We start from the raw sequence: 27,796 nt of genomic DNA on the forward strand, positions 1-27,796 counted from the left end.
CCTAAGACCATGTAACAACTTAATACTAAAGACACTAAAACACTCAGCTAACACTAGGTCCTGGGGTCGCCCGAGAGCAAAGTGCTGGAACAGACAGATACTGGAATCTATGTCATCTGCAACAAGCAACTTTACAAATTTTCTCCATTTAAAGCCCAGGAGAGTCATTCCCATGGGCAGATTTGAAGTTTATTTTAGGAGCAGTTACATCAACTCACTTATTCCTGGGTTAGGGGAAGCAAGCACTCTCTTCTCACAAAATGCCATGCCATGGGGTTTCTGCTATTTATGGTTACAAAGGCTCCTGACAAACACCTTTTAGGAGCATATCCATCTCCATATTCATGCAGTGTTAGGGCCTGCATGTGAAATGTAGCTCTGAGGTTCCTGTGGACAGTTTGGTCCTCAGTGCAGCAGTACTTAGATATGGGACTTTGGAATGTGGTGGGTCGTGATGGCTCCAGATTCATAAATGCATTAATCCATTGATATATTCATATCTAAATGTATTACAGCCCAGTGATGGAGACTGGGAGGTAGTGACTTGTGGGGGGGATGTGGTTCACCAGCAGGAGGAGAAAGAAAGAAAGAAACAAACAAAGAAAGAAAGAAAGAAAGAAAGAAAGAAAGAAAGAAAGAGAAACACACAAAAAACAAAATACAAAAAAAAAACAGGGTCAGATACTTTTAACACAGAAGAATTTTAGCAGACTTTCAAAGAGGAGCTAATGCCAACCCTCCATAAAATAATGAAATCTTGAATTTTGCAGGCAAATGGATGGAGCTAGAAAACATTATTTTGAGTGAGGTAATCCAGACACTGAAAGACAGTCATCACATGGACTCAGTCATAAGTGGTTTTTAAACATAAAGCAAAGCAAACCAGCCTACAAATCACAATCCCCGATAACCTAGACAACAATGAGGACCCTAAGAGAGACATACATAGATCCAATCTACATGGGAAGTAGAAAAAGATAGATCTTCTGAGTAAATTAGGAGCATGGGTACCTTGGATGAGGGTTGAAGGGGAGGTCAGAGAAAAATGTAGAGTTCAAAAAAAAGTTTTAGCTTTAGTTAAAAAAAAAAAGAGGGACAAGTCATGCCTACTCCCGTTCTCTTCCTGCTGTTCTTCTGAAGAGGCAAACAGGTATCTTCTCCTTTCTCCTCTCTCTCTCTCTTTCTCTCTCTCTCTCACACACACACACACATTCTCTCTCTCTCTCTTCCTCCTCCTCCTCCTCCTCCTCCTCCTCCTCCTCCTCCTCCTTTCTCTTCCCTTCTCTCTACATCTCTGTCTTTCTCTCTCCCCTATTCTGTCTTCCCTCCCCCATTCCCTTTATCTCAATAAACTCCACACTCAAGCTGTCTACAAGGCATATTTGCCCATGGCCCTTACCTGTCAAGGTGCCTCCCCCAGTGTTTTATAACATTTGGTGCGTTATTCGACCAGGCTCTCTCTGTGTTCCCTCTCATCCTTAAGGGGACTGCCTGAGACATGGGGGATCCTGGACCTGGACCAACAGCCCAATTTCCAAGTCACCATCTGCTGGGATTCGACACAAGACAGACTACAACTGGTGATCTCCCCTCTCTCCCTCCAGCCACTGCCTTCTGGGCTACAGCTGGTCCTTTTCAGTAATAAAGTTCCCACAAGAGAGGCTTTCGGGCCTAGTGCCCTAGCACTGCCCCACTGAGTGGTGCCATTGCTTCTCTGATCTATGAGACCTTTCAGGTTCCAGTCCTTTCAGCTTTGTGCCTTTGGGCTACGACCCTCCTTGCCTTCCTGCCTTCAGGCTCTCTGTCCTTAGGGTTTCATGCCCCCAGCCTTCATTATTTTGTTGATAATAAATTAATGGCCTGTGCTAGCATTGCTGATCTTCCTTTGTAAGAGGCCACTGGATCTTCCTGCCTCCCCCACGGGAAACCAAATTGACGAAACCATATCCCAAACTTTTATGGAACCTTTCTAACTTCTCTACCAGTGGACTGGTAAATAGAAGAAGTTACAACAGGTAGGCAGGCGCCATTTTGGCTAAGGGCAGTTCAGCTGTCTTAACTGCCATCTTTACTAAGGGGAGCCACATGACCAGCTGCCCTTGCACCCCTCAGTCCCAGGTGGCAAGTGGGACAAGAAGGGCAGCAGCAGTAGCAGCAGCTGCCCCGACAGCCGGAGCAGTTACGTCACCTAGCGCCAGCTGCCCTTATGCATCATCCCCTCTTGTCTTTTACCTCTGTCTCTAATTTCTTCCTATACTGACTATGTGATGTGTATCATGTTTGCGTGATAGTACGTCTTGGCAGGGACTGCTGAGGTGTTCACTTCACGCAGGGATCCGACCTACCAGTAAGAGATCTGTTCTCCTCCATCTGCAACAAATCTGCTTTCTTGTTCACTGGCGGCTTTGATCTTCCACTTTTTGCTTTGCTCCAAAGACCTGTGCATGTCTGTCTATTCTCTCTTTCTTTAAATGCCATGTCTGATTGTTGCAAAGTGAAAGTCAGACCTGGAAAAGCTAGCTTCATCTCGCTCAGTATTCATGATTTAACTTTATGTGTGAAAGTAAGCAGCTTTGACTCTATATGTATGTAAGCATGTGAGTGTACAACTTAAATTCAACTGTGGGTATGCATACATGTACTTACTGTTATGAAAAATATTTTAAACAGTCCTAATGAGTTCTATTCATTATACCTCCTTCTATACACAATTTACCTGGCTACCAGGCTCAGATAAGAAATAAACTTCCAAAACAGATTTCTCCTAAGAATTAAGGTGATTTTATAGTACTGAGGAAAGAACAAGTGATTTAAGGTTTATTTATGTAAAGACATAAAAGCTTAAGATGTGAGGATTTAAGAATGTTCCAGGGTGTATGAAAGTGACTAAAGGTATACAGATAAAGTTATCAGATTTCTCTCTCATTATGCTACTGTTCATAGCCTTGACATTCATCAATAAAATTATGATAAGCTATTAATATAGCTCTGGCAGAGTACTATCACTATCATAAATGCAAAATCATGATTTTAAATTCCCTTGGTTGTTTTATGTGTCTAAAACTTGTGTTTTTACAAACTCAAAAGATATTTATAAGTTCCAGGAAGTCAACTTAGATCCGATGCACTCCAGATAAGTACTGCCAATCAATAAGCAAAGCCTCCCCACCATTCCCTGGTTCTAACACCCTCCCCTTCAATCATCAGGACCTAAGGAAAAAAATTTCTTTCCCTAAACTTAACCTTGTCCTCTACTCTGCCAATACCTTGCCATGTTTAAGAGGCACCAAATTGTTCCATAGAGCCTGGACAGCAGAGAAATAACCAGCTACCCCAGGACATGACAGTACCCCAACTTTTTCAGGTTCCCCCAAAGATGGCTGACACCCTCCAGGTCAGCAGAAAGCTGTCCTAAGAACTTGATGTCCCATTCTCTTAACCAGCCACAGCTAACTCCTCACCTTTTTTATAAAAAAGAAGGGAGCGATGTTATCATCCAAGCACACCTTGGTCCTGCCCCTTGCGAACCTGTTACAGTGCCTCACCCCTCTGTGTATGGCAAGCAGCATCCTGACTCTATGCAGGTGCAAAGGTCCCTTTAAGAGACAAACCCTACCTATTCCTGTTCTTCTGAAGAGGCAAGCAGGTCTCTGCTTCGTTCTCCCCCCTACATCTCTCTGTCTCTGTCTCTCTTTCTCTCTCTCCCCCCCATTCTGTCTTCCTTCTCCAATTTCCTTTATCTCAATAAACTCCACACTCAAGCTCTGTCTGCAAGGCAATTTTTCTTCTGCCCACAGCCGTCACCTGCCAAGGTCCCTCTCCTGCCATTTTACAACATTTGAAATTATAGAGAACATAGTCTTCAGCCTGTTTTTTTTTTCACTTAATATGAGCTCAAATGTCATCTATGACTTCATAGCTTCATGACTCATTTTTTAAATCAGTGAGTAACTTTCCCCAGTATGGATGGGGCAGTTCCTCTGTTTGTCTAATGAAGGATATCATGGGAGTTCTGTGTTTGGGTAATTATATAAAATGCTAGAAAACATCTTCAAATGAAAAGAAAAACAGCAATGTGGGTTTCCAATGATAAGCCTGTTAGGAATTATTAGAAGTGAAAAATTTATTGAAAGTCTCATTTGATGTCTATGAAATGGCAAAAATATCTCCAAGAGAAATTCCACCATACGCTAACAATGAACTTATAAACTATTTCTAAAAATGAAATGCCATATCAAAACACACATTCCCTCAGGACTTACTCAGGGCTTCATCTGCCCCCTACAAACCATTCTATGGGAAATCACCACCAGTTTATCAAACAAGGCACAGTTTCTAGAAGGAGAATTCTAATAGATGCCTTTGTGATCAGTATGTGAAGTCAGCTGTCAGAGGAAGGAAGGAACAAGTGCATGGACATTATAATACTGCGTCAGCACAACATTAAGGACTCAGGAGTGTTGTTTGGCCTCCAGCAAAGTAATGGATCATGGAGCAGGCTACTGAAGAAAATAAATGACTTCAAGTAATTGGGATTTAATATCAGTGACATTTTGTCACTGAAAGAGCCACAAGACTAAAGTTTTGCTATTTAAATACTTACACATTTAGAAAGTAACCAAAACAGGTCTAGGTTAGTTTACTATTGTCTTTCTTATGTTTTTTTTTTCTAAAAGGAAGATCCAAGAAGTAAATTACAGTCAGTTAAAAATTTAACCTTTCAACCCTGTCCTAATGAGGACGTGGGTACTTCTGCAGCACAAACAGGCAGCTAGCTGCCATATCCCTGGCTCCAGTTACCGCCCAGAATATTGTCACAAGAAAGCTGTATGGCACCTGAACGAAAGACAAAAGCCAATGATTAACTGACCTTTAGTATTCATGTAACATCTGATAGTTTCTAAGTCCACTTGTTATTAACTTTATTTTTAAACTAAAAGGTAATTTATGAAATGTGCATTGAAAATTAGCAGAATTGACAGAGCTGGAGGGAAAGTTCAGGAATAAAGACAGAAGGCATCCAGCTTGCGGACTAGATGAAAAACAACTGCCTATGCTATATTCTGCTTATCCTCAGGATAATAAGCATTATCTGTCTGCACATTATTTGTGATGACCGAACAGCAAGCAGTACAGATGCTGCAATGACCTCCCCCTCCTTTATGCGAGCAGTACTATTAGCATCAAGTCCTTAATAAACACTCTCTTGGGAGGGAAGGTGAATGAATATATTAAATAAACTGCATGTCCAAATGCATATATACATGCACAACTATATATATATATAAATCCATATGTCTAAATGCATATATATGCACAATTGTATATGTAAATATTTAGATTCATGATATAAACACATAAATCTGAGTGGAAGTTCTTAGGAGGGCATTGGTGAGACCCTACAGGCTCAACAGAGCAAGGAACTGTTTTGATCACATTGCAATAAGGAAAATGAAGATGGGGGACCTGTGATGTCTTTGGCATTGTGGTGGGCTCTGGGGATGCAGACATTACAGTACAGAATATAACCTTGGCTCCATCCCTAGCAGAAGAATTAAAAAAAGATATTTATACAAAAGACTCTCCTTTGTTGCCCCTTCAATGACACAGCATCCTTTAAAATGGCCACTCTTTCCCCAGCTCTCTCTAGAGCTCAGGCCTATAAACACCATGAACATACTGCATTCCTACTATCCAGATATCCAAGCATCGGGCCTTTAGCCTTACTCCAAAGTTTTTTCTCCCCTTCTCCATCCATAAGTAAGGGCCTGCTGATTCCACCTCCTCCTAACCCTGCTTTAGAGAGATTTTTACCTCTAGCCATAGGCTCCTCCCTGAGTTCAAACTGCCATCATCTCAGCCACTCTTTAAGCCTCTACTAGGGATCAAGGACATTTGAAATCACCTTTTGTTATTTCTCAATGAACAGGATATCAGTACCCATTGAAACAGAGACTATATCAATGAAATACATTGATCTACACAAACCTTTGTGAATACATGTGTGGAGCATAGCAAATGCTCACCCAGGGCAGTCAAATTTATTATTGCTGTAACTGACTGGGAATACCTGAAGGAATGTAGGACAAAAACAAATGCAAATCTAACCCCCTAAAACCTGGTATTGATTATATTATAATTAACTATCCCCCTGTCTGTGTCTTCCACCAGACTATGAATTCACTCACTGTCTAGAAAACAACAGGCTTACAAAATAATGTTTATTGAATTGAAAATATTCTAATCCTGCATTTCATTCTCATTTAGTAATCATTTGAGCCATTTACTCCAATAATGAGTGGGGAATATGATTATAAAAACATATGGGACCAATATCATTTTTCCAATATCATAGGCTTTTGCCCTTCTCTCAAACCTGAAAACTACACAATATACTCAGGTTCAAATGAAAAAGAAGATGTTCAAATATTTAATTTTCAAAGATATCCTATTTGAATAATTTTACCAACACATACTTAGAGTTCTGTTATGAAGCCAAGATGTCAGTCTTCCTGACCAGAAAATGCAGATGTTTGTGAAGATGAATATTTAAGATAAAGATAGTATCTAGTATCCAGAACCCACAGATGTTCCATACCCCACAGAGTGATGACCCATTACTCAGGATTGCCCACACTGGATTCATGACCTGAACTGTGAGCCCTCTGGGTCAAAGGGACTTCCAAGTGGAGGGGATTAGCAGTTGACTCATGCTCACCCTTTCTACACATCATGCATACATGCGTGCATGTACACACACACACACACACACACACACACACACACACACTCACTCACCACCGGATCACAAGGCCTCTGACTGACTGACTTCTCTTATTACCACTGATTCAATATTTCTCACCATAGCCATATTCAACAATATCTCTATGGACTTTACTACATGGCTGGTCACAGTCCTTCTCCAAGATGCTACTGATCAAATGTATATAATCTTCAGTTCCTTGAAGGAAACGAGATAAATTTTAAATCTTTTGAGAAATAGAAGACATTATGAATTTAGGAATGTGGTGGAGGATAGTAAAAGAGCTTCATAGACACATCAGCCATGTTAGTTGTTATAAACCTGGAGGAGGAGGAAACTGAGTGGCAAGAGGTTATAGGTTCAATGCTGAGAAGTGCAGAACCCTGAGGGGAAACCTTGCACTTGGCGAATAGTGCTGTGCCAGCACCGAGTGAATAGATGGGAGAAGGGAGGGGCTGCAGAGGGCACTGAGAGCGTGTCAAGGCTGACCCTAGCATCTGAGTGGGGAACGCCCATTCAGTGTAGAGTTTAGCACAAAGGTTTGGAAAGGAATAGCCAGAGATGGAGAAAAGTCAGATAGTTACTGAAGTTCTCTAAGCAACAAGGAAGAGAGTTTCAGATTCAGAAAATGCAAAGATGGAAAATAATGAGACCAAGCTATTCTGACCCATCAGAAGGTGAGTGAGCCTGCAAGCAGCTGAACCCCATGCCCCCCCAAAAGAGCTAACCTTTCTTCCCACTAACACCCAGCTGTAGCATGGCCAGGCACCAATGGCCATCCAAGAAGTGAAATAGCTAATGTGTATCAAAACTGTTCTGAGTTTAAAATCCTACAAACTGTGTTTTCTCAGAGTCAATGAACCACTGCACCAAGCCATCCTGAGGCCATTGCCTGAGGTCATCAGCTGACTGATGAAAAACACAGACCTACAGAGGCAATAGGATCTGCCTGTGTTTATTCACAGCACAGCAGGTGGCAAGGAGGAACCCAGCAACTACTAATTGAAGTAGAACCTTCTATTTGCTGAGCGCTGTGGAAAAGAACTATAGTCTCTGCTGCAGGATCAGAATTCAGACAGGCTCCTTAGCTCATCCATTTCATATTTCCTTTACTGCTTTATCCTCTACTAGAAGAATTCCTGCTATAATTTAGTTATATACTTGACAAATAACATGCTGTGTCTACACCACTGGAATGAAACCTAATTTTTAAGTTTTTTTAAAGTCATTATTTCTTGACTCAATAATGTTCTTATACTTCCTTTTAAAATGTTAATGATCACAGGAAGTCAAAGCATACTGTGCTCAACTGGTCATTCGTTTATTCATGTTTCAAGCAAGAAAATCTGTTGTTAACTCTCAGGCCAATACCAAGAAACAGGTTACATCAATATGTGTGCCTGCTGACTCCTGCTGTCTCATATTTTCTGAATGAGAGCAAGAAGTATTTTAGCTTCAGAATCATGTACTAGATACAAGAGTGCAAGAGTCTAGTTTATCCCAAACTATTTACTTAACTTCATAGAATTCCATCAGAAGGGAAAATGCATGAATAATATATTTTAGGAAATATATATTTAGTATTTAAGATCTTAAGAACTGAATTATACATGAATTTTTATGAAAATTGTGTAGGCGGAGGCTGCTTGTTTGTTCCTGGTTGCCCGGACCTGAAATAATCACACATAAACTGCATTAATTATAACACTGCTTGGCCTATTAGCTCAGGTTTGTTACTGGCTAGCTCTTATATCTTGAATTAACCATTTTCTATTAATCTGTACATCACCACAAGGTTGTGGCTACCAGCAAGGTTCCAGCCCTGTCTCCTCCAATGGCTACATGGCGTCTCTTTGACTCTGCCTACTCTTTCCTCCTCTGTCTGCTTGGAATTCCCACCTTCTTGCCCTATTCTGCAATTAGGCCCAAAGCAGCTTCTCCATTAACCAATGGCAAGAACGAGGAAGCCTTATGCTGAGTCAGTAAGCCTTCTCTTAAAGGAGCTGCAGCGCTCCTGCTTGCTGCCAGCAAACAGAGCCCATGGGGGGCTGAATTCGGATACCAAGAAGCTGCACTTGGTTCCTGTTTTTTTGTGGGTCTACAAGCCCTCTTTTTTTTTTTTTTTTTTAAAGATTTTCTTTAGGTTTTATTGGATCCATGCCCCATATAGTGGGCATTAAAATTGGGGAACATTTTTTCATTCCTTTAGTAAACTATTTACTGAGCACTTACAAAGTAGGAGACAACATTATATTGTTGCAAAGGAAACAGAAGTTAATAAGGACAGTAAGCCACTGCGCCTAGTTATTCCAATGTACTACATAAGATACAAGAGTAAACAATTCTCATTTAGTGTAGATAGTTGTGGGAGGCAATTCTTTATTAGTCTGTATATACTCTGAATGAAGCAATCTTCTAGTTTGCTCTCTATTGCTGTGGGAAAAAAATGAAACAAAATAACAACAATAACAACAACAAAATCTAAGCAAATCCAACTGAGGAGAAGAAAGTTTAGTTTATAGTTCATCACTGAGAGAAGCCAAGGCAGAATTCAAGGCTGGAACTGAAGCACAGGTATGAAGGAATAGTCTATAGTGATTTGCTTCCCATGACTTGCTCAGCATGGTTTCATATTCTACCCAGGACCATCTGCCCTGGGTTGGCACAACATCCAATAAATAGACCGAACCCTTCCATATCCACCATTAATCAAGAAAATGCCCTAGAGATGTGCCTACAGGCAATCTGATGGAGGCATTTCCTCACTTGAGGTTTTTCTTCCCAGATGAGCCTAGCTTTTGTTAAATTGAAAAAAAAATGATCAGGAAAAACAGTGTCCATCCTTTATCTAATTCTCCTTTCAGAGTTTTTTTTTTAATTATTCATTTGTTTATTATATATACAGCATTCTGGCTGTATGTATGCTTGTATGCCTGAAGAGGGCACCAGATCTCATTATAGATGGTTGTGAATCACCACTTGGTTGCTGGGAATTGAACTCAGGACCTTTGGAAGAACAGCCAGTGCTCTTAATCTCTTGGGCCATCTCTCCAGCCCCATCTTTCAGGGTTTTTGTACAGCAAAGAGGCTTGGAGGTATCATAGTCTGGAGCAAGAGGAAGATTTGCCTACAAACACAAAGAAGAATTTCTCTTTGGGGTGGGAAGTGGGCAGGTGACTCCTTGTCTCAGCTTCCCTTGTAGTAGGATTACAGGTGGCTGTTCTGCTACCCACCTGGGTGTTCCACAGGCGTTGGGTGACGAGGAAAGCACTTTACCTACTGAACTATCTCCCCAGCCTGCCTTCAACAACTATATCACTGTTAGTTGGCAACTGAATGTAATAGATACTCTACTTATATGGGAACAGGACTATTATTAGAAATATCTAAACCAATTATCATTTGGCCTGAAGACTTCTGTTGACTTCTATATTAAAGATTTTTGAGAAGAATTTTTATAATATTTCTTTTATTTTTTGAGATTAAAATTACAATAGTTTTCATTTCCTTTTCCTCCCTTCAAATTTCCCCATATACCCTCCTTGATCGCTTTCAAATTTGTGGCCTCTTTTAAAGTAATTGCTGTTATATGCATACATATGTATGTATAAACATATATATTCATAAGACAACCTGCTCATTCTATAAAATGTTACTTGTATCTGTGTTTTCAGAGTTGGTCACTTGGTACTAGATAACAGATTGATATACCTGCTCATCCCTGAGGAAGACTACTTCTGGAAAATGATTTTTATATCATAGTTAAATTTATAGTCCTACTCCCACTTATTAAAATTCAGACTGCTATGAGTTATAAATTCTCTCTTATACTGATTCTGGGAGAAACCATGGAATTTTCTTGGTCAATGGGCAGATGAGTATATACTAATTTAATATTTCAAAAATATTACTTAGTCATTGTGGTGGTTTGAATAAAAATGACCCCCATAGGCTCATTTATTTGAATGCTTAGTCAACGGGAAGTAACACTATTTGAGAAGATCAGGAGGAATGACCTTGTTGGAGGAAGGGTGTCACTGGGGGTGGAATTTGAGGTCTCAAAAGCTCGTGTCAGGCCCAGTATCCCACCCCCAATCTATGGATCAAGATGCAGCTCTCAGCTACTGTTCTAGCACAACAGGCCTACTTGTCGCCATACTTCTATAACAGACTAAACCTCTGAGGCTGTAAGCAAGTCCCCAATTAAATTCTTCTTTTATAGGAGTTACCATCGTCATGACATCTCTTCACAGCAGTAGAACGGTGACTAAGACAGTCATTAATCAACTGAAGTAACACAAGAAAATGAGAAAAAAATAAAATAAGGGTCGGGTAAGGTGGTCCAGCTGCCCCTGCAGAGGAACCAAGTTTGGTTCCCAGCACCCACATGGCAGTTTAACTCCAGGTCCAGGGTGTCTAGGCCCCACTTCTGGCCTTCATGGGTGCCAGGCATACATGTAGTAAACTTTACAGGAAGTACACTAATTTACATAAAATAAAACTAATTCTTTTCTTTTAGTTAACTTAAATAATGTATTGTCCGAAGTTCATAATAATAATAATTATTATTAATTATTAACTCCACCTAGTAATTTTTCAGGTTTTGTTCTTGGTTCCCATACAAGAAGTTAAAGAGATTATTGGTTAAGAATCAAAGATGGATAAAATTAGAAGACTCAAGAAGATGAAAATGACACCCTTCAAGGCCATTATAATTGGGGGAGGTTAAACTGGGGACAGTAGGAATGCAGGTACCCTAAGAAGGTGGTCAGTGTGGGAAAGCACTAGCTACAGCAGTAAAGCAAAACAGTAAAGTCACAGAGCAGAATAGAGTCCAGCGTCCATTCTTGACGAACAGAATGAAAACAGAAGTAGAACTCACCCTCAATCTGTGGGGTACCATTTAAGCAACTCTAAGGGAGAAGTCTGTATCTATAAGCACTCTCATTAAAAGATTAGAAAGCTGTCAGTAAATTACTTAATGAAATACCACAGGATATAAGAACATATATAAGAAATAATAAAGATGACTGTAGAAATTAATGAAATGGAAAAAAAAGAAACTATACAAAGAATCAGGGAAGGAACTGAAGAGATGAATTAGTGATTGAGATCAAATACTCCTCCTGCAGAAAACTGGTTTCCAGCACACATATCCAACAGCTGAGAACCATCTCAACTCAAGCCCCAGGAAATAGTCCTTCTCACAATTAAGGAAGCTCTTCTCCAACAGAGACCCACCCCCAGGGGATTCTAGAGTCTGTCAAGTTGGCAGTTAATACAAACAAATTCCCACTAGTAAACACACACAGCTCCAGCTACCTGACTTTTGCCTAAATATACACTGCAGAAGACAACCTCTTTAGTCAATGATTCTGGGAGAATTGGATATACTTATATGAAGCTGCATGCCTCTCCCTCACTCTGTGCAAAAGTCACCCAAAAAACCTTAAGGCCCGAAACTCTGAGGCGGTTAGAAAAAAACAGAGGAAACACTCTATGACACAGATATCATATGTCTGAAAAGGACACCAATTACTCAAAATATTACCAAGAAAATAAGATTTCACTCAATTACAAATCTTCTATATAGCAAAGGAAAAGTTCTGTGAAAAAGCCTACAGAATGAGAGAATATCTTTGCTAGCTATACATCTGACAGAAAGTTAATATCTAGAATATACATAGAATTCAAAACTATGAAAAACACAATAGATAAATGGGCTAATGAGCAGTTCACTTTCAAAAGAGGAATTATAAAATGGCCAATAAACATAAAAACGTTTATGCAAATTAAAATAACTTTGAGATTCCATCTCATCCCAGTCATAAAAACCACCCCCCCCAAAAAAAGAATTGGTATGAAAATTTTTGGGGCTCAGTGTTTAAGAGTGCTGACTGTTCCTGCAGAAAACCTGGGTTCAGTTCCCCCAGTGTAGCTCACAACTATCTTTAATTCCAGTTCCAGAGGACCCAATACCCATGGTAAAATACCAATGTACATAAAATAAAAGTAAATAAATTTATAAAAATTAAATCATTTAAGGTGGGGTTTAATGGTGAATGCCTTTAATCCCCAGTACTCAATGACAGAGGCAGGAGGATCTCTGTGAGTTTAAGGCCAGCTTAGTTTACATAGAGAGTTCCAGGACAGCCAAGACCAAAAAAGGGTCCATGTCTAAATCAAAAACAAGCAAAAATCAATAGCTGGGATGATGTGAGAGAAAGGTAACCCGTACATAAAGCTTGTGGGACTGCAAATTCAGCTAGCCATTACGGCAATTAGAATGGTGTTCCTCGACAATTTAGAAATAGGATATAATCAGCTATACAACTTCTGGACACAGACCCAAAGACTCTAAGTAAACATACCGTACAGAAGCCTGAACATACATTTTTATTGCAGCACTAGTCACAACAACCACATCACAGAACCAACCACGATGTCTCTCAGTGGACATATAAACAAAAAATAAAAATACTGTGTGTGTACACAATGGAGTTTTATTTAGTCATACGAAAGAATGAAATTATCTTATTTGCTAGAAAATGAATAATCACACTGGAGGTTATCATATTAAGCAAAACAAGGCAGAGACAGCAAAACAAATACTCTGTTTTCCCTTATTCATAGGTCCTAGAATTCTTTATAGATGCATAGAACCATATACATAACAGGAAAGCAGAAGGGAAGCCACTGGGAGGAGTAAATGAGAAGGAGAACTAAGGAGGAAGATAAACATGGTGAAAATATGTAATATATTTAAAAGAGACTTCCTTTATGAATACATGAGCAATGAGTACATGCCAATTTAAAAAGAAGAGGAGCAAGAGAAGGAGAAAACACAAAACGGCCCAACAGGTAAAGGACCTTGCAGTATAAATCTGGTAACCTGAATTTGATCTGCAGAGCCCACCTGAAGGAGGGAATCAACTCTACAAAGTTCTCTTCTGATCTGTAATTGCACATCTTGGCATGTACTCCCCCCGCTCATGCATGTACACATAGCAACACACACACAGAAGTAATATTTTTTCTGTGTGTGTGTGGTATGTACACACGTTCACATGTATATGGGCACACGTGTGTGGAGGCCTGACATTGATGTCAGGAATCATCCTCAACCACTCTTCCACTTTATTCCCTTGGGTAACGCCTGTCAATCACACCCGAGCTGCTAGAAATGACTAGTCTCACTAAGCAGCTCGCTCAGGGATCTTTTGTCTCTGCCTTCCGAGGCTGGAAATACAGGCAGGCCACCACTCAGCAGTTACATGAGTTTCGGGGATATGAATTCCATCCAGAACTCATACTTGTACAGCTAAAGCTTATCCACTGAGATATCTCCTCAGAGCCCCAAATCATAAGCCTTCTAAAATTAAAAATTGAAATCAGACATGGATTTCATTTCCAGATATGCAAGTTTAGGGCCATGTTTATTATTTACTTACGTCCTGAATTCTAACAACCTTATCTCTGAGATTCAGTTGCCTTGTACGTGAAAATGACAGCCTTCAACAGCATGGGCGCGCATTTGTCCAAGCTGTTTGTGCGAAGATGAAAATGAACTATAAATACAAAAGACCTCATCCCCTCGAGCTGTATCTCCACACGTCACTCACGGCTGGAGACCAAATTCCAAGTTCCATCCAAAGAGAACCATATCTTCATACGCCACACATGTCACTGCCACGCCATCCGGTGCTCACAAAATGCCACATGCATTAGTCAGATGCAAAGCGGAGGCCCGCTTCCCACTGCGGGCACCCAGCCCAGTCTGGTGAGCGTCCCAGCAGGCCCAAGGACACAAGTCCGTCCAGGAAGGAACGCCGGTTCTCAACGCTTACAGCTCTGCAGAGAACCGTGGAAATGGCTCCCGGCCCAGGAAAGGTCAGGAAATACTGCTGGCCTTTTGTGTTAGCATTACCATCCTCGGACATACACGTCCACCTTTGCTTACCCGGAAGTAGTCGCTGCAGGCCGCCAGGACTGCCTTGTGAGCGTGGAATTTCTGTTCCTCGGCAATCAGGGTCACGTCACAGAGAATGCCATCACTTCTTTGCTGATTCAGTGCTGCGAGGACGGTGTCATTGTGAGATTCTGAGTGGCACAGCCTCTGGCCCGTCAGCATTTCTTGAATGCTACAAAGAGAACAAGGAAGCCCCGTTTATTCCGGTCACCGGCACTGCTTCCTAAGGGGCTCTTTCACCCTTTCGACCTTGGGGAGGGCGCTGAGACTCCTGTGCAGGTGTGAGTTTGACCTTTCTGTTCTCCGTTTTGCCCTCTATGCTTTTGTCTGTCTATTTTCCTTTTCTCTGACTCTTTTTTTTTTTTTTTTTTTTGCCCTGTCCTCAGGCCTCTTTCTATTGTTAGCTCTCCCGTTTCTGAGGTTAAACTTTGTGAGTGTCTACCTGAGTCTGTGGACTTATGAGCCAGCTTCTAATGCCCTATTTCTTTGGTGTGTTTGCATGCAAAACTTGCCTTATGTATGTGTGCAGGTGAGCATACTCCTTGTGTGTGTACCCTCCCCCCCCCGTGTGTGTGTGTGTGTGTGTGTGTGTGTGTGTGTGTGTGTATGCAGGGAGACTCTTCATATTCTATGACTCCCTCTCTAACTCTATCCTTCTCCAGCTTCAGACTTACCAAGTGCCTCTGTAGGATACAAGCCCCCCCCCCCCCAGTAAATATAAGAAAACTGAGTAAATGTTGGTTGGGGACAAAAGAACTGCACTTGGCCATCCCGAATACACAGCAGTCAAACCACAGCTGCCCATGAAACTTGGGGGATTATATGTTGAAAGAAATTAATTTACAATAAATGGAGCATGATAACATAAGCTCATAATCCCAGAACTCAGGAAACTCTGAGGCAAGAGGATCTGAAGATCAAGGTCATCTTTGACTATATAGTAAGTTAGAGGCCAACCTGAGCTACATGAGACCTATCTCCATGAAAAAAAAAAAGTGTCCTTTGTAAATTAAATGGAAAATTAAAAGTTAAAAGCTTAGATCATCAAAAATCTCTCCACATGACTCTAAAATCCCCAAATAGGTGCTGGGCTCTGACTAGAAAGCTGTGTCACTACTGAGTTACTCCCAGAGGGTGACAAGTCCTGTTTCCAAACAGTGGCTGGCCTCTTTTGAAAGCTGAGTGAAAATACCCCAGGACAGCTGAACGTGATCTCTCCATACCTGACCATTCCATGCCCAGCCCCAGCAAGAAAAAAAATATTATTCAGAGAAAACAGCATTGCTGCCAGCCTTGCCCATTTTGTTGGGTTATTTGATGGGACACTGCCTCACTTGGGCCAACTGACTGGTAAATTACAGTTACTATAAACAAGTCGCTACCTAAAATTGACCAACTTCTTCCAGTGAGAAGCCAGTGTAGTCGGTAAGCTTTAGCGAACGTTTCCCATGGGAAGCATCAGAAATGTAAGAACTACGGAGAGAAACTGACTTGACAGAGAGTGAAGCTATAGGAAGCTCTTGTAGGAGGGTGGGAGGATTATTTTCAGTAGAAGGTGGCAGCTGAGTCTGAAACTCTCACAGCCATTGAATATTCATGTGTGGCTCCCGAGATAGGCAGGCTTTTAAAACCAGTAGCTAAAAGTTGCATTTGGAAATATAAATAGGTTTTTAAGGAAATTTCTATGTAAAGCTTAGAATGGAGATTAATTAATGTCATGAAGTAAAAGAAGTGGGGAAAAGAAACAGAAATGCTGTATCAGCAAAGCAGAACAACAGGAGAGACTGAAAAGTTTTTCGTAAAACGATGGCATTTTCATAACTAGCAAACCTGTGTTGTTTACAGTTTTTTAGCCAATTATCCTGCATGATTTATGATTACTAATTATAATTAACAATTCAATTTTCCTACTAATCATAGGAGAGGGTGCTTATTGATACATCTGTTTTATAGATCAGAATACCAAAATTCCAAGATTGTGAATTTTAAAAACCTGACATTAAGAACATAATGATTTTTCCTGCTTTTAAAAGAAGATAATGCGTATGAAAGGTCTCTCCAAAAATTATGATGAAAAAAATTCAGAATCCCCTATCGCTTTTAAGTCATACATAGTTAACCTCAAAATCAACCCTTTAGAGTAATATATGAAAACAAAATGGCATACAATAATCAGAAAACTATGTAACCATGCTTCAAGACCACTTTGTACATACGAGGACTAGAGTTTTGAAACAGAAAATGGATTTCTAATGTTATAACTTTAGAAACTGTATTTGAAACTTTCATAATTTTCTTTCTCCTCTATTATGGCACCATAAATGTATTTTGTAGTGGAACAAGAATATATTAATAATTATTGCCTTAAGACATCTCCCTGCTTGCAAATCTAGCACACGATCGACGTCATTATGGAGACTGCACCAGTATTTGCACTTAGGTACCTGTTGGGAGTGAGTCGATTTTGGCAGGGAAAGAGCAGCTGTGAGCGGCAGTTTGGCAGAGACTAGAGGGTTGCGCTTTAAAACAATACTGATAACTCCTTGGCTCCAAAGACGCAATAACTCAGCTTCGAACAGTCGGGCTTTAGAAACACCATAAGCTGATATTTAAGACAACACTTGGCAGAGGACCCTAAATATTTTAGAACCAATATGTTATGAGTTCTTAAAAGCCAGAAATAAATACTCTGGGATTTGGCAAGAAATAAAGGCCCACGAATCAACAAGTACCAACAAGTCATCGCTGTATTCTCAGAGCAGCTCCCCATTCGTCTCTCTAACAGAAAGCCACAGAAGACCTAGCCTCTGTAAATGTGACGTCACGGCTGCCCACGGCACAGAAGACACCAGGCTCACTACACCTGGGTAGTGATCATACACTGGGAGCACCAGGAATCACAGGCTGCAGTGCGCCACGCTGAGATTAAGGTGCGGAGCAGACGGAGACTTGCCATTAGCTCCCTCTGCCCTTAAAGCAAATGTCAAGTCAGCAAACTCACCTCCCAGGTCAGAGCCATGTCCTTTCACTACTGGGAAACGAAGAAACAGGAAAAGGAAAAGAACTGTTTCAAAAACTTTCCAAAGTCCTGGGAAAATACATGATCAAGGCTCTTCATTTCTCAAGGGGAATACAGACTTGAGAAACGTCTTAAAATTGGGGAGATTCTTCCATGAAAGAAATGGCATCCCTCAAAATTTACAACTAGTACAGACAGTGCTCTGGGTCCCCCAGTGAAACACCAGTTTCCTTTTTCTCTGAGACTCAAGAGCTGCACTACCAAAACAGGAGCCACTGTGTCGCCAAAATAGGCTGTGGACACTCTCTATAGGGTAGCACAAGATGAGGTGAGCTGTTAGTGTAGAGCAGTATTAGATGTAAAAAAAGATAAGAAAAAAGACCCAAATGTCTCATTAATACTTCTATACAGAGCACATATTTTAATTATGATTTTGGACAGTGATTTATATGAAATACAGCACTAAGGTTAACCAGAGCTGTGTCTTTGTTCCTTATTTTAAATGGATCTACTTCAAACAACACATGTTTTTCTACTATGAGCCCCTTTCCAAGCCCACAGTTCACAGGAACACCATATGGGTGCCAGGTGACTCCAGTCAGGCGCCAGGGTGGACACTCACTATTCTTGTATCTCCCAGGGCTGACCCAGGTCCCTGGCACAACAGGAGGAGACATAGACTCTCCCAGCAGCAATTGGTTTCTAGCAATGCCAGGGAGTGAGCATTAGACCGGTCACATGCCAGCATCTAATAATGGGGAGATTGATGCATGCAGTCTCAGGGAACAGGACTCATCGTGACTTTGAGCCTGCAATTTTCATTCTGGAACTGATGACAGAAACTAAGAAATCAAATGCGGAGCACGTTTCTAACCTGCTCATTCTGAATCCCTGCTTCTGTGCAAATGGCTCCTTTGAGTGCACAGAGTTAACGCTCTGATCACAGAAACCCCCAGGGTCTCATTTTCATACATTCATTTAACTGAATTCAGGCAGTTTTTTAAAGACTTAATAAAACAGCTCTACAGTTTTATATTTTACTCTTCAAATTTGAAAATTCTGTGGATTTCTATTTTAATGGTTATCTGCTACTTAGCAATGTCAAAATAGTCTTATACATTAATAAGAAAAGAATGTTGTTTATTGACATGGACAAGTTGTTAAAAGATGCCATAACAGATTTTTCTTATTTTTATATAACACTTTACAAATTTTCTGAAGTGTACGCCAGAAATAAAAATAGCCATAATGATAAGCAAAGATTAAACCTTATAGAGCAATTTAGAAATACTAAGACTATGAAGAAAGGAGATACACTATAAGTGAATAGATTTCTATACCCCTTCCCTCACTTGTATATAAGACAAACATCTATTCAGCCTTGTCATTATAGATGCTAGAGATAAAATACTAAATAAATGAAATGTAGAAGCAGCCATCACAGAATAGTCAGTCTCTCAGGACAGTGACACAGAGGCTCGCAACCTTCGAATGCAGCAACTCTTTAATGTAGAGTTGTGGTGACTCCAACACAAAATGACTAATGTTGCTATGTCATAACTGTAATTTTGTTACTGTGATGAGTTGTGATGTAAATATCTGTGTTTTCAGATGGTCTTGAATGAGCCCTGGGAAGAGGTCATTTGCCCCCCCCCCCAAGGGTCACGGCCCACAGGTTGAGAAACACAGCGCCAAGGACTCTCACCTTCTCAAAGGAGAAATATCCATGATGCAAACGAAAGATGGATGAGTTACCACCCTGACACAAAGGAGACAGACTATGTGCAGGAGAAGAGAACAGCAAACTTTGGAGTGTGGTCCCGACACACAAGAGTCGAGGGCTATCTGAACCCTGGATGGAAACACCAAGATAATGTTTCAGAGAGGTAGACACATTTGAAAGCCACTGGTGTGGGGAGTTAGGAGGTTTGGTGATATGTCAGATAAAGATATGGATGGGAAAAGAGTTCTCATGAACATGCTCATTTTCTGGTTTATAAAACTCAATATCCTGATAGCAGGGTACCCAAAAAAGAAGAAAATGATGAATGCTGAAGCGTTAATCTAATTAATCTCATCAATAAAATGTGTGGGCATGTTAACTTTGGGTGATCTTAAAAATCTCCAAGGGTAGATGTCAAATACACAGATTGATTCATAGCTTTGGAGCTCAGTCATGACTAAGAAGAGAAATCTATGATTCATGTTCTCAGAGGGGCCAAGAGAGCGCAGCTGTCTCAAGAACACACTTGAAGTACAGCCAGTAGAACTTGCTCAGAAGGAAAAAGCGATCTAAAGCACAGAAGCCAGACATGGCTTGGTTTGCCTCTTGAGTGGCAGGAAATAGGAACACCAGAAACATGTAGAACTCGGTGACATTTTGGACTTGTTCAATGTAAAGATTTCTGCAAACTGTCACTGGACAACATAGATTGTTCCGTTCATCAAATGAGGGCTTTCTTAGGGAAATGCCCCTCCCCCCCACACAACACCAAACAAACAAACAAACAAAAACAAAGAATGGAAGAAATGAAGGGTTGAGCAAAAGTTACAGAATCTAAGCCGATGAAGAAGGGAACATAGCAATAAAATGAGTTTGCTAACTCATAAACCAATGCTTTGCCCAGCCATCATCAGAGAAGCCTCCTCCTGCTTAGATGGAAACAACGGAGATTCACTCACAGCCAGACAATATGCATGTAAAGTGAGAGAGCTTGGAGCACTCACACTTAAAAGGTGTGTCTCCAGCAAATCCTTCTCTTCAGAGCTCAGCGAACCTTACAGAAGAGACGGTGGAAAGACTGAGAGTCGGAGGCCATGGAGGACATCAAGGAAACAAGAAAACGTAAACACAACAGGGCCAATGTAGATACTTTTTTTTTAAAATTTATTTATTATGCATACAATATTCTGTCTGCATGCATGCCTGAAGAGGGCACCAGACCTCATTATAGATGGCTGTGAGCCACCATGTGGTTGCTGGGAATTGAACTCAGGACCTTTGGAAGAGGAGGCAGTGCTCTTCACCACTGAGCCATCCCTCCAGCCCCCGCCAATGTAGATATTAATTCACTTAGAGACTGAGGCAGTATGAACAGGGCCTGCATGGATTTGTGCCAGATGGGTTCCCAGTGCTGAGAGGAGAAGCAGACACAGACGTGATCCTTAACTCAGAAGCTATCTTCAACTGGTAACCATTTGCAAATGAAAATTTCATGTTTTTTTTTTTTTTTTTTCCAACAGATTCTCTCTGGGAATACAAACCACTCTTACAGCCAGGTCCCATGCTCAGTAATAGATGGCCAACACAGAAGGAACGCAGTGATATCTATGGAGGTTTGTTTGTCTCATAATGCTTTCTTTTTAACTTTATAGGTCCTTTGTGTATGTATTATGGCTTCTGGTTTTGTGTTTTTATGGGATTCCGGTGTGTGTCAACATTTGTGTGTGTGCATCTATGTGTTTCTTATGCTGTTCTTTTTCTTCTGTTTGTGTTTGCTTGTCTCGCTTTGTCCTATTCTGAATTGTTTTTATTTTGTTTTATTAATATTCCTTAGATGCCTGTTTGTTTTCTAATGAGAAGTGGGAGGATCTTGGAGGAATTGGGGAAGGGGAAAACGTAGTCAGAATACATTGCCTAAAATACTATTTTCAATAAAATGAACAGTAAAAAGAATAAGGAAAAGAAGAGGGGAGAGGAGGACTGAGGAAAGGAATAGACAGCTGGTAGAAGTGGAAAGTAGATGAGACACAGCAGAGGTCAAATAACAGCCCTAGTTAAATAGGGAAGCCTTCAAGCTAGAAATGAAGTAAAAGTAAAGCTAATAGGTGATTTCAGAAACGAAGTGACCAGTGGGGATAACAAAGTCCCTGCTGTGGCTGTGTCAGTATGTGGCTTAGTGGAAGGAAGCTCTCTGGACCAGAGCAAGCAAAGGTTCCAAGGGTCATGAAGCTGGGCATATCCTCCATAACTGATGGAAGAGTGAGAGGAGGGGAGACAGGGCTCTGGGTGGGAGCAGGGAAGGAGACGGCTGTGTCATGGAAGACATGGCAGGAGTGTGGTAATTGATTAGTCTAAATGGCTGATTTAGGGTAAGAAACCCCTTTGAGAACACACACATTGACTCTGAGATCAAGGAGCAAATTATTTGTCTGAGGTGGTGCCAGATAAACACCACAGTCCTCACGCATTGTCTTGGTTGGGCATCAGATCTGACACAGGGCATTTGGGCCATGGTATTAACTGCTTCCTGAGGGTGGTGGTTTGAAAGAAAATGGCCCCAAAAGGGAATAGCACTACTAGGTGGTGTGGGCTTGTTGGAGGAAGTGTATCACTGTGGGGGTGGGCTTTGGGGTCTCTTTTGCTCAAGCTTCCCTCTGTGTGACAGACAGCTTCCTGTTGCCTATAAAGTGTAGCAGTCTCTGCTCCAGCACCATGTATGCTTGCATGCTGCTATGCTCCCCACCGTGATGATAATGAATCGAACCTTTGAAACTGTAAACAAATCACACCAATTAAATGTTTTCCTTATAAGTGTTGCCTTGGTCATGGTGTCTCTTGGCAGCAATAAAAACCTTAACCAAAATACTAAGACAGTTTTGGTTTTTGCTCTGAGACTCTCTAAACATCAATTGTATTCCTATCCCTGCTAGTCCTTGAACAACATACCTTAATCTTCCATGTTTATTTACCTCTACTTTTTTCAATGTAATATATTTATTTATTTTATATCCCAACCACAGCCCCCTCCTCCTTTTCCTTCTACTCCTCCCTTGGCCCCACCCCTCAATCAACCCCCTTCAGCATTCATTCAGAAAGGGACAAGCCTCCCATGGGCATCAGCAAAACTTGGCATATCAAGCTGCCATAAGATCAAGCACCTCCCCCTGTATTCAGACTGGGCTAGGAAATCAGCATTAGCAATAGGTACCCAAGAGCCAGGCAAAGCATCAAGGACAGCCCCAGATCCCACTGCCAGGAGTTCCACAAATAGACCCAGCTACGCAACTGTCACACATATGCAGAGGGCCTAGGCTCGCTGGTTGTTGGTTCGGACTCTGTGAGTTCCCATGAGCCAGGCTAGTGACTGTGGGTTTTCTTGTGTTGTCTCTGACTCCATTGGCTCCTCCTATCTCTCTTCCCTTTCTTCAGGAGGACTCACTAAGCTCAGCCCAAAGTTTGGACTTGGGTCTCTGACTAGGCCTCCAACAGACACTGGAGGAAGGTTCTTTGATGACAACTGGAGGAGGAGGCCTCCAATCCAATTATAGGGGATGGCCAATTCAGGCTATGCATTGACAGCTGCCGGGAGTCTTAGATGGGGTCATCCTTGTAGATTCCATAGTACTTTTCCTTGCATTAGATTTATGCCTGGCCTGGTGAAGCTCTGCTTCCCAGGCATCTCTTATAGTACTCTCTCCCTCCATGTACCGCCAACCTGCTCCCTCAAGATCCCACGCCCACCTGCACCCAGTCCACCCAGCAGATCTCCCTGCATTTACGCTTCCCAGGGAGATCCACGTAACCCCCCTTGAGCCCTCCTCGTTGCCCAGTTTTTTGGGGTCTGTGGATTGCAGCATGCTTATCCTTTACTTTACAGCTAACATCCACTTATGAGTGAGTATATATCATGTCCCTCTCTTAATCTTTCTTCTGAAGAGCTTTTGATGGCTTCCTCGGAAACTGATGATGACTTGCCTCCAGGCAGAATAAATGCCACAGGCTTTCTCCCTGTCTGCCTGTCAGATTTTTAGAATTTAAAGTTCCCTCCTCCCTTAGTGCATTCCCCAGATCACTCCATCCTTTGGCTCTCAGGGATATACTTCTTTCCCACCTTTACACTGGACTTTTCCAACAGAGTACTTTTTACTATGGCATTTGCGTTGTTGGTTGTGTGGCTATTTATTTAACATCTGGTTCTCCCATAGAATACACAGTTTATGGTGGAATACAGAAAACTTTATATTATTCATAACTGGTACTTTACCTCAAGTTGAGTGCTTGGCTCAACAAATATTTATTAACTAAATGAATATTCAAACAAGATACTATCGGGAATTTTTGAATCCTCTCTAAACTTAAAGGGAACAATATTCAAATGCATGCATAGTTTTCTCAAAAATTTTATTATTTTCCTTTAATCCATGATATGCCTTTTGCTCAGAGGGTTTGCATCCAAAATGAGAAAAAGACAAGAAGCGGTATTAAAGAATCATGACACTTTTCTAGGTTTGAATATCCTTTTTCCAACTGTCCAAATCACAAGAATTATGACTGTTTGGTTGAATTGTGTTCAGCTGAATTGTGTTCTGTTCCTGGTCTGTGCTTTTGTGTGACCAGTTTAACCTCACTATACTGAGCAAGGGCATTCTCCTTCAGTGTGTACCTGAGACAGCGTTCTGACGGCATCCTCCAGCAGGCTCCTCGCAGTCAGGCTTAGAAGTGTTCCAGAGAATCAGGGAGCATTCCAACTGGATTAAAAAGGATAAGAAAGAAAACTAAAGTGAGTCAAATACAAAGAGCATTTTAGGAGTTCACGACGCTGATGCTTCAGAACACCGAGAAGAGGTCTAGAGGACTTGAATGCTGACACTTCCCACCCTCTCACCGTGGTCCTTTAGCATGCTCTTGATGGCTTTCAACTTTCAGGCTTTTTACATTATCAGAGACTCAAGCAGAGAAAGGGCGATGTGTCTGAGACTCGATCAGAGCTGACTAAAGATTGAAAGGAAAAACACCACAAGGTCACTGGGAACAATGAAGATTTTATGAAATACAACTACAGTGGTCTGAATTAGAGATACCTGTCTGTGGAAATTGAGGTTTCGTTCCAAACATGACTAGTGAAATCAAATTTAAACCAAGCACCTGTCGAGTAAGTATATACTCAAGGAGCTGGCTTCTGAAAACTCATCAAACGAGCAACACATGGAGAGGATATACATGAGGACCTAATGAAAATGGTTCTCATGGCACCTTCAGGATTAGCATGTGAGAGCAGGTGTAGCTGTCAGGCTTGGAGCTCCTTGGCTGTGCACACTTCTCCTCCATCCTGGCTGCCCACCCTCGCCTTTGTAGTTAATCAGTGATGCAACTCCAAACAGAAAAATAAATTATTTGAACAGTTCTGGGACCTGGTCCATGACTGCATTTTACAATGCTCATTAGGGAGCCTCGCTCACATTTTGTAATACACCCAAGTGGCAAAATTAATTATAATCTGAATAAGTTAAATAGGCTTCCTTCTGTCTCAATTTTATTTTGAAAAGCAGCAGTCATAGGGTGAAAAAAAAAGGCTTATGAAAGAGATGTATTAAACTGTGTCTATTTCTTCTGGCTTGGATAATAAAATATTTGTCACCCAACTAAAATACAGCATTTATTATGTTATAAAGAAACCTGCACGATTGGTATGACTTTGAAATGCTTAATGCAATATATTGTGTGCTTAAGTGTTCCATTGTTACTGTGCATGAGTTGTTTCAAACATTTATTTCATACAATTGACCTTTCAGTTCTTTTGTTTTTAATTATTACTAATAGGTTATTCCTTCACTTGTTTCTAGTCAATGTTCTGACAAAAACTAAAGTGAACATCATTCTCGCTTGCTCCATCATGGGTGAGCAGCACAGACGGTCAGAATAATTCTAGGCACATGGCTTAATTAGCTGAGAGACTTGCTTAGCAACCTATTATTGCTACAGCTCCCCCTTAGAATGTGGGTTATAAGCTCGATAGTGTGATACCAAGCACAAACATAGATAAACACTTGAGTTTTGAAATGGAAAAGATTATCTATTAGAGGTGGGCAAAGAAATCCTACTCTTTTGAAAATTCCATATTTTTCAAAATACTTCTAGTGATACAGTAAATGGAGAAAGTAATTTTAAATATTAGAATAATTCACCATTAAAGGATATATCTAATTTGAAACATTTTAAACATTCATGGAAAAAATCATAAAATGAATTCAGTTCCCCGCTAGAGATACTTATTGTTTTTAAGTGGACACAATAAACTAGTTCTTCTCCAAAATTATATAAATATTATCACCTATTTTCTACATAGTTTAATTAAATGAACAAAACATTTAATGTGAGTCAAAATGAGTTAAAGATGTATCACCACAAAAAAGCTTTCTTACTATTTCCAATTAATATTATGTTTTCTATATATTATTTTCTACTTGCTATATATAATATACTGGTATAAAGTCAGATCTATGGGCAAACACATTTGTTTTATGGACAGTTTCACAGACAGGATGGTGAGCCGGAGGTGACATGTCCTTCCACAGCTTCTTTCTGCTTTTCCCCTGCTTGGAGCCTGGATTCCTTCCTAATCCATGGCTCTTAACTTCCCCATGAGCTCCAGAGACCTTGCACAGTCTTGTCTTCTTCCTCTTCAGCTCCGGATTCAGAGCTGGCCAGCTTGTTGGAAGATGGAAGCACAAGGATACAAAAACAGGGAGTTCTTGTTCTTCTGGAATCCAGCTCTTTGTGATCTCACCACACACATAGGCACACCTGGTACAACCTTCGGTGTGATGTTTTCTTGGAAGCACAAGAAGAGGCTTCTCTTGTCTGAACTGAGAGCTGTCACTTTGGAGGACTTTGTGGCCGCCTGCCACTGTGAGGCTCCAGGTAAAATGAAAGTGTTCTGACCCATCCCTAGTCAGGCTTTTCTGAGTTCTTTGTTCAGGTAGGTACATCCTTCACATCTCCTCAAGAGCTTTGTGATCAAGCACTAGACATGTGTCTTGGGAGAATTCATTGATGTCACAATAATTCAACAAAAAAAAATATGACTATGAAAGTTGTTAAGAAAGCATGTATTAAAATTCTGGTGTCATCTAATCAATTTCTTAGCTCAGCTTCAAAGATTTTTCAGAGGGATAAAGTGAATTTTCCTCCACAGTTTAGTTATTATACATGAACAAGGCAAGGAAAGAGATTAGAATTTTCCCCTGCAAAATATACCTCTTCAACACATGGATTATATTGAGCTAACAGTTGCTTAGAAGCTGCAGGTACAGGATAAGCTCTAAACATGGGATCCTTATTTTCCTTTTTTAAAGGAGATTTCCATTCAGAGATTGATTTGTGATGGGTCTCAGCATCCATGTGCCAAGTTCCTTTATGACAGTACCAATGTGAGCTACACAGTGATCGTCTCACCGATGATGAGTGTGTTGATGGATTTTTACTTTTGTTCCAGTTTTCTAAGGAAGCTAACATGGTATACTAATCATTTTTTATTCCATCTTAATCCTTAATAGTTTGAAAGGAGAAAAAAAAAGTCTGAGAGGAAGATCACAAGTGATCTTTTAACCACAGCCACTGCCAAACTACTTATAATAATGTCAATGCTAGGAAAATAGTTCTGCTATTTTATTGTTTAAGGAATAATGACAACAAAATATCTATATACATTTTTAAAATATTTTTTAATCTGAGGTCACTTGAATCCATGGATGCTGAACCCACATATAGAGAGGGCTAACTATAACAACACAAGTAGGGAGTGGTGAAATCAGGTCTCAAACCCAGCAGACTACACCATACTAAGTCCACGTTTTCCACCATAGCTAACACTAAAAATGGTACAGAGTCCAGGACACAGTTACCCTAAGGTGCTGAAAAGCCTCAAGATAGAAGAGTTAATAGTTATGGTAAGACATTTTTTTTATTGAGAATAAGAAAAAAAAGTTTCCGCCTCCTCCCAGCCTCCCATTTCCCTCCCCCCCCCACTCTTCTCCCCCTCCACCCACTCTTCTCCCCCTCCTTCTCCAATCCAAAGAGCAGTCATGGTTCCCTGCCCTGTGGAAAGTCCAAGGTCCTCCCCACTCCGTCCATGTCTAGGAAGGTGAACATCCAAACTGGCTAGGCTCCCACCAAGCCGGAACATGAAGTAGGATCAAAACCCCTTGCCATTGACCTTGGCTTCTCATCAGTCCTCATTGTTCGCCATGATCAGAGAGTCCGGTTTTATCCCATGCTTTTTCAGTCACAGTCCAGCTGGCCTTGGTGAGCTCCCAATAGATC

The 27,796-nt window shown here is 40.9% G+C and overlaps 1 protein-coding gene across 2 annotated transcripts in view; it reads right to left on the reverse strand.

Moving 5' to 3' along the window:
- Positions 1–27,796, reverse strand: part of Klhl32 (kelch like family member 32) — a 200,090-nt gene that overhangs the window by 134,745 nt on the left and 37,549 nt on the right. For both annotated transcript variants that reach the window (XM_050144952.1, XM_050144954.1), the window contains exons 2-3: positions 24,138–24,222; positions 14,724–14,904 (exon numbers count right to left, since the gene is read on the reverse strand). In XM_050144952.1, the coding sequence (XP_050000909.1) occupies positions 14,724–14,904; positions 24,138–24,160 (204 nt within the window). In that variant the 5' untranslated portion in view covers positions 24,161–24,222. The remainder of the gene's footprint in view (positions 1–14,723; positions 14,905–24,137; positions 24,223–27,796) is intronic.

This window comes from Alexandromys fortis, unplaced genomic scaffold (genome assembly GCF_014885135.2).
Source record: "Alexandromys fortis isolate MF-2015 unplaced genomic scaffold, M_Fortis_MF-2015_v1.1 scaffold_2_1_26212458, whole genome shotgun sequence".
Taxonomy (NCBI): Eukaryota; Metazoa; Chordata; class Mammalia; order Rodentia; family Cricetidae; genus Alexandromys; species Alexandromys fortis.